Raw genomic sequence first — 10,021 nt, forward strand, 5'->3', positions numbered from 1 at the left:
CTGACGAAAGCTAGTTTGGCCTCCAGACTTTTCGCTGGTTCCTGCCTACTGTTCGATGCGCATTCCGAATCATCATCATCATCAGTCATCATCAATCATTTTCGTAATCCTACTTCTCCGTCTCCAGCCGCGCCGTTTTCCGGGTACAACACAACGGCGACGTTTTTATCATGTCAGCGAACATGCGTAATCGCCGTTCCCAACAACTCGCATTAGGATTTTTAGGAAAATGCATTGCAGTATTTCGTGTTTTGTAGGTCGTGAACGCCACTTCGGGACTCGGCAGCGGATTAAGTTACGGTTGGATTATTGGCCTGCTCTTTCTTGTTACGCAGTTTCACGGTAAATCACCGAAAGGAAGCCAGGTAGGCAATGAAATACAACATTATTCAGGTTTTACGACTGCGCTTCATTATACACGCATGCGCACTTGTTTTCGCCTAGCAGACAATTGAAACGGGGAACCCCTCTATTCCTTGCACCAGAACAGGGGAAACAAAAGCACTGTTTCATAGGTCCAGTACATACTGTGTGGGTCCAAAGGGGAGAGCAGCACCTCTATGGACCTTTTGTCATTCGTACCAAGTGAGCATTACTGTTATTGTTTCAATGCGGGATGCTGAGTTACCAGATAAACAACCCCACTCCATTGCACGTTACACAAGTGGACATTTTAAACAATGAAAAATAAACGTAAATACGAATGATAGCATTACCAGCATTTGCAATGCCACATGCAGTATACGTCACATTATGTGAGACTATATAAAATAGCCTCTTGAATCTGTTGTTTTATATTTCTTGACTCCTACCCTCAAATACACATGTGGTCATCTTTGCACGAAACACAACTGGTCAGTAGTCACTATATGAGGGAATATAATTTCACAATCAATACTGTCAGATGCTGTTAAATGTCTCCCTCCAGAGCATTAGTACCAAATTCAGATGTGGTCGGAGGGCATAGAAAGCAAATCTTTTGTTTCAACCAAAATCTCCCTCCAAATTTAATAAATGAAAAAATGGCAGATATTTGCAGTATTTTTAAGCCAAACCTGTTTACCCGGACATGAACAATGGTTGTGTATTTTTTTTTTTTGCTTCAGATTTCAAACAGTTTGTTCATGACTTTGTTGGATAAAAGGGCAGTTAAACATTTCTATGGCTTTGCAGTCCTACCGGTGCCCTGAGGAAAACTGTGTCTGATTGTAATGTGCCCTGTAACAAAATTAAGTTTGACATATCTGCCTGACAGACTGTACCCTTGTAAATTCCTGAATTTGGCTCCTCTTTGCAGCCAAGTGAATAAACATCATCTCTCACTATGTAAGTCACTAGTGTGAAAGTCAAGGCCATGGGGCCAAATCTGGCCCGCCACATCATTTTATTCGGCCCATGAAAGTAAATCAAGCGTGTCAAGTGCCATGATGTTTGCTAAACTCCGAACTAAAATTTTAAATTGGCCCATATACACCACAATAATAGTCATTATTTTTAACTTCAAATTTGTAAACTAGGTAAACTCATTCACTGCCAGACGATTTGCAAAAATGTGTCCACTCCAGTGCCAGGGTTTTTGCAGAACCCACAGAATATTGTGTTTTAGAACTACATAAACATTCAATGCAGTGTAAGAAACCTTAGACCCGCTTCTTTCATCAGAAAAAAATAGTTAATTCCTAAGTGATATGGGTCTGGAGTTATCTGAGCTTGAAATGGGTGCGACTTTAAAAATACAATACAAAACATACATATTGATTTTTATAACTCTTTAACAACAGCTGAAGCTGGACAAAGCGCTAACATGGACTAAAGGCAAATGCTGCCCCCTCGTGGGAAGGAAAAACATTCTCAGAAGTCTGACCTACGCTTTATCGAATAAATTTGGGAAGGCAGTGAATGAGTTAATTTGTTGGGCGTTTTGTATGTAATATGTGGAGGAGATAAAACATTCGAATGGCTTCCCCAAATTCATAATGGCCCCCAAGAGGTGACCGTTACGCCAATGTGGCCTACAGCAAAAAAATGATTGGCTGCCAACCTTGACATGAGGAAGATTCTATTCTTGACAGGCAAAATGTCTTTCCGGCGAGGTGTGGTGCGGCAGAGCAAGTTCCGCCATGTTTTCGCCCAGGCGTGGAAAGCAGAGCACTGTCTGGACGACGTGCGCGTGTCGCGGGTGACCTGGGACGGGCCGCTGAGCGCCGTCAATCCCAAGTTTCTGGCCGTCATCATTGAAGCGGGAGGGGGCGGGGCTTTCCTTGTGGTCCCCATCGGCAAGGTTTCCGCACGTCTCTTCGACATTTTTGGCTTTTACAGCATTCTTTGACAGCGCTGTCCCTTTAAACAGAGCGGCAGGATTGACCAGTCGTGCCCGACGGTTTGCGGCCACATCGCGCCGGTGTTGGATATTCAGTGGTCTCCCCATGACGACAATATCATAGCGAGCGCCTCAGAGGACTGCACCGTAAAGGTCCGTCTACCTCCACGTTCTTCTCCTAATGTGTCTTTAGCTGCCGCGTCGCCACATGGTTGTCGTTTCTGGGTTGCGCAGGTTTGGCAGATCCCAGACGGGGGTTTGACGGCACAGATGACCGAAGCTGTGGTCACTTTGGAGGGGCACAGTAAAAGGGTGGGCATCCTGGCCTGGCACCCGACTGCTTTCAATATCCTCTTAACTGCAGGTAATAACAACACCCGGTGTTCACTTCCTGTGAAATTGAGTTGAATTAATTTACGAGTAGGTTTGCGGATACTGTGAGATCATCCAAAAATGAGTTTCAGAAGTTCTTACCTCTAACAAAGAGCCGGCGTTATCTCTGTGTAAATAAATAAAGGCCGCCGTTGAGGCCATTTGTTATGATGGCCGAAACCATGCCTTGAGTTCACAAAGCCATGTGTGCTTCTCCGCCGAGGCTGCGACAATGTGATTGTGGTGTGGAACGTCAGCACGGGGGAACTGTTGTACACACTGGCCGACGCCCATCCGGACCTGATTTACAGTGTTAACTGGAACAAGAACGGAAACGCCATCTGTACCGTATGCAAGGATAAGGCGCTGCGTGTCATTGACCCACGGAGAGGCGTCGTGCTCAAGGTAGACCGTAATGCTCATCTGAAAGCCTAAAATGAAACTGACGGTGGTGAATACGTCTAGGTGAGAGAAAAAGTTCATGACGGCACCAGACCCATGCGAGCCGTGTTCCTCTCCGACGGCAAGATCTTGACCACAGGCTTCAGCCGTATGAGTGACAGACAACTGGCGCTATGGGATACGGTACAAGCACAAGCCTACTTTTCTTTGAATCGACAAATAACAAGAAGTATAACAAAATCACAGATTTCACTCCCAAGTGTGCATAAAATTTTCAATATAAGTCACCACTTTTTGTCAAATAGTCATGTCAAGATTTTTCTAAATCTTAATTTCTTGCCTCCTTGCTAGAAATTATAAGATAAGTAGCCATAGTTTCCATACCTATCAAAATATATACTCTCAAGTGTATATGTATTAGAATTTAATTGTGAAAAATATTGTAATCAAAGAAAATGTCCTGAAAGGTGCGGTGTGTTTGTAACTTCCCACATTGTAAAAGCACATTGAATGCACCGTGTTGCTTGTACGGCTAGTGTGTGATTTGTATGTAATTTGGTCATGCTGTAAATTTTAAACGATAACCTCAGTTGGAATTGAGTGGTAAACTAAACAGACAACAACAAAAAAATCCATATTTAAACACAACACATGCCTCATTTTAGAAAGATCATCCGTGCTAATGCTACAGTGAATCAAAAATCCCACTCTCATGCGAACAGAAAATTAGCATTGACCGACAGAACATTTTTTTCGAATAATGAATAAGGATAGATTATTTCTATCTGTGAAAAACAAGACAAATAATTATTTTCAATAATTTCCCTGGTTTAGTGTACCCTATATGATATTACACAAAACGCTTGACCTCCATCTTTGCCAACGGTTTTCACATGCGTCATTTTAGAAAGATAATACGTGCTAATGCTAGAGTCAATGAAAAATCACACTCATGCTAACAGGAAATTAGCATAGACCGACAGAGCGGTCTTTCAAATAACCGATAGGGATAAATTCTAACTGTGAAAACTGAGATTTTTTTTTCAATAATTCTCCAGGCCTCGTGTACTATATATTATATTACACAAACACTTAACCTCCATTTCTGCCCAACAGTTTTCTTCTTCTTCCTGAATGGACACCCTTGAAATTTCACAGCCCATTTTTTTCTGTTCTAGAAAGATCTCTCTGAGCCAATGGCAGTGCAAGAAATGGATACAAGCAACGGGGTTCTTCTTCCCTTTTATGACCCAGACACCAACATGGTGTATCTCTTGGGCAAGGTGAGGACGTACGGTCACCTATTACCAATCCTCCGGCCCGCCGTTACCGTCCGTGCTTGTCATCTGATTTCTAGGGAGACTGCACCATTCGGTATTTTGAGGTGACAGATGAATCCCCCTATGTCCACTTCCTGAGTCTATACAGCAGCAAGGAGCCCCAGAGAGGAGCCGGCTTCCTCAGTAAACGAGGGGTGGATGTCAACAAGTGTGAAATTGCCAGGTAGGAATTCCACAAGCCTAAATTTAGTGATCAGGATGATGAGAAAGTCAACAAACAAAAAGGGATTTTCTCTTTGGTCATAGGTTCTACAAATTGCATGAAAGGAAAGTGGAACCCATTTCAATGACTGTACCAAGAAAGGTAAAACATGGCTGGAGGTTTTTTTCTTTTTTCTGTGCTGTTGTGAGAAAAACACTTCCGAGAATGTGAAAGTGGCTCCACTCTGTACCCATATAATCCGTGCCTGCAGTTCGATCAAATCTACCAAAACTCTATTTTTGTATTTAAAAGAGAACCGACACCACTTTTTTGTTTCCGAACTGATATCAGAAAAACGTTTCATAGCATCTAAAATACCCAAAACGCGCAGGATGATATTTTTAGTGAAAAGCAAAACACCAATAAAAATGACTTAAAGTGTCCAAAAACTACTTCAAATTGAAGCCGGAAGTGGCCAGTTTCAGAAGGTCCCGCCCCCTTGTTTGTGATGTCACGCCAAGACATCTTGCCTTGCTCGAGAATCAAAACAATGGCTTCAGATTCAGAGAAGATGCTTTCTTGTTACTCATCCAGTTCTGAATATGTGTGTTCTGTATGTAATATGTGGAGGGGATTAAACATTGTAATAGCTTCCCCAAATGCATAACATACCCTCGAGAGGAAACCTTAACTACAATGTGGCGCGCGGCAAAAAATGAGTTCTAGCGTCTGTTTTTAGAGGCAGTGGGAGCAAAACGTAGTTCATTTATTGGCTGGCTGGGCTGTTAGCTGTCTTGCTGACTGACTGTTAGCTAGATTGCTGGCTAGGTATTGGCTAGGTAGCTGTTGGCTGCCTAGCTATTAGCTAGCTAGCTAGCTTTCTGTTATTTCGGGTTATGTGAACCCTGGCGCGTGTAGCTGCCACTGCTCACCCACAGAAAAAAAAAACTTGTCCTGTGACTGTAAAGTGACCTTGAGCGTTTGAAAGGCGCTTAGAAATGAAATGGATTATTATTATTCATTTGGACTCTGTTGAAGTACTTAACAAAATATTTAAATCCCATACTTGCACTGTACAAGCAGCATTTTGGCACAACGTCAAGCTGTTCAGCGGGCCCGTCAATGAGGCCACACAACAGCATACACAGATTTTGAGAATTTGTGTCCAGATACCCTGGATTATTTTGGAGAAGATTTTTATGTGCATCATTTGGTCATACAAATACGGTAAAAAAAAACAACAACTTTGTTCAACAGAATGCTAGCATGGACCAGGATGGTGTGCCAAATTACCAGACAAAGATGAACCATTTTTTTTAGTCTGAACTTTTTTTTAACTCATTCACTGCCAGACGTTGGGCAAAAATGTGTCCACTAGTGCCAGAGTTTTTGTCATTTTCACTCAAATTCCAGGACCCACAGAATATTGAGTTTTAGGGCTACATAAACATGCGTTAGAAACCTTAGCGCAGAGGTGTCATAATCCGGTCCTCGAGGGCCGCCGTCCTACATGTTTTCCAAGTGTCTCTGTAGCAACGCACCTGATTCAAGGGATGATGGCCAGCGCTTTATCGGCACCCTATCCGTCCCCCGCAAGAAAAAACAAAACCTGAACAAATTTTGAATTCCAATAAATTTGGGAATGGGAGTCAATGAGTTAAATGCATCTTTTTTTCAAGAAAACTTTGAACCAGTTTTAGGTAAAAAAAAAAGACAAAAATAGTAACTAGATGAAAGGTCTCTTAATAGCACTCACTTGCTAAGCTGGTGAACACCAACTCTTTTGTGCTTGTTTATTGTGGCTTGTGCAGTCTGATCTCTTCCAAGGGGACCTTTATCCGGACACGGCCGGCTTAGAACCGGCGTTATTGGCCGACGAATGGATTGCCGGCAGGGATGCGCCACCCTTGCTGGTGTCCCTAAGCGGAGGCTATGCAGCGCCGCCGTCCAAGCACCGCGACACACTCGGGATCAAGCCCAAGATGGGCTCGCAAGACTCTGCACCGGCGGCGGCCCCCGTCGTCAAGGACCCGGAGGACGATCAACCACGTGCTGCCACCAAGGAATCGAGCGGCAACACTGAGAGGCCGAAGCGAGAGGTAGGTCCACGCGAACCACTAGTTCACTGGATCACCTAGTTACGCCACAAATAACTAAAAATAAATTGAACGTGCATGAATGAAATAAAATGAACTACAATGCATAGGAAAATTAAATTAACTGAAACTACATCCTATGTTTATATAAAAAAAAGAATAATTTTAACTATAGCGAAAAGGGCACGTGTATATATTTTGATAATGCTGTATGTTGAAACACAAAAAGGAAGGCCAAATTGTCGTCTGAGAATTGTAGTTCACTTTGCTTAATGTGCTACAATAAGTGACTTTTATTTATCCTGCACTTGACAGATACCATATATTAAAATAAATAAAACAAACACATAAATAGATAAATACATATATGGCTAAATAAATAAATATAGATACATAAATATGTCTCTCTCTCATCTCATTTTCCGTACCGCTTATTCCTCATTAGGGTCGCGGGGGTTGCTGGAGCCTATCTCAGCTGTCTTCGGGCACGAGGCGGGGGACACCCTGAATTGGTTGCCAGCCAATCGCAGGGCACACAAAGACGTACAACAGTCACTCTCACACTCACACAGAACATGCAAACTCCACACAGGGAGGCCGGACCGGGACGCGAACCGGCTACCTCTGCACTGTGAAGCCGGTGTGCTAACCACTTGACTACCGGGCCGCCCACATAAATATGTAAATAATAATAATAATACATTTCATTTACAAGCGCCTTTGAAAACTCTCAAGGTCACTTTACAGTCACAGAATCCATTTTTCTGTGGGTGAGCAGCGGCAGCCATATGCGCCAGCGTTCACTCGACCGGTAATAACTCAAACAGATCCAATTAGCGCGCTAGCTAATAGATAGCTAGCTAGATAGTTAGACAGCTAATCGATAGCAAATAGATAAATAAATAATTGGATAAATAAACAACAAGATAAATAAGTAGATACATAAATAAAAAATACATAAATACATAAACACACAAATACATAAATACATAAACATGACCAACACTAAACCTAATAATAAACTAAATTACAATCAAAACATTTTTGGGGAGAAAAAATGAAGTCATTCACTACCATTCCCAAATTTATTCGGGTTTTGTTTTTTTTCATGCTTGGGTGCTGATAAAGTGCTAGCCATGGCCTCTGGCTATGTTTTTTATTCTCCACAAGGGGGCAGCATTTCCTTTTTTCCACGTTAGCGCTTTGTTACAGCTTCAGCTGTTGTTCAAGCACTATATAAACCAATATGTATGTATTGCATTGTATTTTGGAAAGCCGCCCTCATTTCAAGCTCATGTAATACCAGACCCATATAATTTAGGAATTAACTATTTTTTTCTGATGAAAGAAGAAAGTCAACGCTGTATTGAATGTTTATGTAGTCCAAAAACCCAATATTCCGTGGGTCCTGGAATTCCGGTGACAATGACAAAAACCCTGGCACTAGAGTGGACACCTATTTGTACATGTTTGGCAGTAAATGAGTGAATTAAAAACAAACAAGCTCGAAAAATTCATTCGAATTAACATCATTTTAAAAACTCAAAACCTCAAGTCAAAGTGAAATAAAAAAACTATAATGAAAATTCCAAAACTATTATCACCCTGGTGTGTGTGTGTGTGTGTGTGTGTGTGTGTGTGTGTGTGTGTGTGTGTGTGTGTGTGTGTGTGTGTGTGTGTGTGTGTGTGTGTGTGTATGAACTTTTTACGTAAACGGCTGGTTTTCTCCCGAGACTGAAATATACATAGAACGACTGTATGTGAATTCACACATCCAAGTCACAACCACGGAAAGAGCTAATAGACGTCGCGTTTGTTTCCAGGAGGACAATCTGAACGAGCTGCTGTCGGAGATGAAGGCACTGCGTGCCGTGGTGCTCGCTCAGAGCCAGCGTATCGAGTTATTGGAGAGGCAGTTAGCTCGCATCGAGGACGGCGACGTATGAACACGTGCGCCTTTCTCACTCTCGTAGATGAACAACCTCTCGGGCTATTTAGTCAGGTAGTTGAACGCTGCTAAACTGTAATCAAATCCAAGACCTCAATTGTACCACATAGCTCGTAACCTCATCTGATACGATCTGGGGCTCGTGGAAGAAGGAAAAATCCAACTGTGAAGACTAGTTGATGAGTTTTGTGATTTTTAGATCGTGGTGACAGTTGAACGTGGATATTCTTGTATGGCTGATTTTATTTGTTGCTTTGATTTAGATTTTTCATTGATTTCTTACTCAGTCTGATGTACGTTCCCAACTTGATGCACTGATCATAACACTTTGGATGTGTTTGTAGCAAATGGAATAAAGTGTCGTTTGTATTTGCGCAACTGCTTTCTGGTTTTCTTTTAGGCAGGTCATTTTGAAATATTTTAAAGAAAACAAGGGGGGGAAATTCCATCTAATATTAAAATATGACAAAAAATTGAATGAATAAAATAAGTTTGCTGCATCTTGTAACATTACTTCTTTGTAAAAATAAACAATACAATGTGATTGTATTTTATTTGTTATAGTACCTATGCTTGAAATGAAATGTATGATTATTATTAATACAATACATATTGATTTATATAGTGCTTTCAAAAATAGCTGAAGCTGTAACAAAATACTAAACGTCTTGATTCTTTTTGTAAAACTACGAACTAATTGTATGACCTAAATGTACACACAAAAAGTCAAATTCTATTTATTTTAGTAGTTTGACTTACTTTTTGTTAATGAAATCCTAATGACTATTTCACTTTATTTTCTAACAAGTTTGCTTTTTAAAAATTAAATTGTGTACTTGATCGAGGCAAATTCAAAAATCACAACACCTGATCATTCAAACTGCCGGATTAGTTTTTGATATTTCTGAACAGTCTTTCCCCTTTCTATAAATATTGTATATGATGTATTTGCTATTTCTCCGCCTCATCCCTCCTTCAATTCAGCTTGCATTTTCCGCCTCACCTCATTCTCACATACCCAAAACAAGACAAGTCTGCTGCACAGACACTTGGTTTTTTACAGCAAGTCATTTGTTCAAAACGTGGGGTAAGTACTATTTTGCCTCTATATGTTTTTTCTCTTTTCATTATTTTCACTTTTTAATTTTTGTCAAAATGATTTTTTTTAACTGAATGTTATTATCACGGCTGTTTTGTAGTCATTAGTCATCTTATTACTACAGACTTTTTTTTTGATAAAGATATTTGTAGGACTATTAAAATAGCTTCCGTGCAATGCAAGGTATCTGACGGTGCTCGGTTGCCTGTCATTGCTTCAGGAAACCAGCAAAACTGCAAGCTGTCTGCCCACTTCCTGTGCATGCGGACCTTTTTTCTCTGTATGTTTGACATCGGAACAAT

The 10,021-nt window shown here is 41.1% G+C and overlaps 1 protein-coding gene across 2 annotated transcripts; it reads left to right on the forward strand.

Moving 5' to 3' along the window:
• The first annotated feature begins 16 nt into the window (after positions 1-16).
• coro1b (coronin, actin binding protein, 1B) lies at positions 17-9,018 on the forward strand. 2 transcript variants are annotated; one of them, XM_088990220.1, is made up of 12 exons: positions 17-172; positions 258-365; positions 2,073-2,281; positions 2,351-2,473; positions 2,555-2,684; positions 2,916-3,097; positions 3,158-3,277; positions 4,273-4,377; positions 4,452-4,597; positions 4,681-4,738; positions 6,388-6,675; positions 8,496-9,018. In XM_088990220.1, the coding sequence occupies exons 3-12, from the start codon at positions 2,078-2,080 to the stop codon at positions 8,616-8,618; spliced, it is 1,479 nt and encodes a 492-aa protein (XP_088846346.1). In that variant the 5' UTR covers positions 17-172; positions 258-365; positions 2,073-2,077; the 3' UTR covers positions 8,619-9,018. The 2 variants fall into 2 exon arrangements, with proteins under 2 accessions (XP_088846346.1, XP_088846348.1); XM_088990222.1 differs by having other exon boundaries at positions 37-143.
• Positions 9,019-10,021: the final 1,003 nt, after the last annotated feature.

Source organism: Hippocampus bargibanti, linkage group LG02, assembly GCF_051943395.1.
Source record: "Hippocampus bargibanti isolate YZ-2025 linkage group LG02, ASM5194339v1, whole genome shotgun sequence".
NCBI classification, from domain to species: Eukaryota; Metazoa; Chordata; class Actinopteri; order Syngnathiformes; family Syngnathidae; genus Hippocampus; species Hippocampus bargibanti.

Bases quoted from the DNA above. Each gene is read 5' to 3' on its own strand.
- coro1b (XM_088990220.1), top strand. From the start codon at position 2,078: ATGTCTTTCCGGCGAGGTGTGGTGCGGCAGAGCAAGTTCCGCCATGTT. The intron at 3,098-3,157 runs GTAGACCGTAAT...GAATACGTCTAG, and splicing joins GGAGAGGCGTCGTGCTCAAG to GTGAGAGAAAAAGTTCATGA. The intron at 4,598-4,680 runs GTAGGAATTCCA...CTTTGGTCATAG, and splicing joins AACAAGTGTGAAATTGCCAG to GTTCTACAAATTGCATGAAA.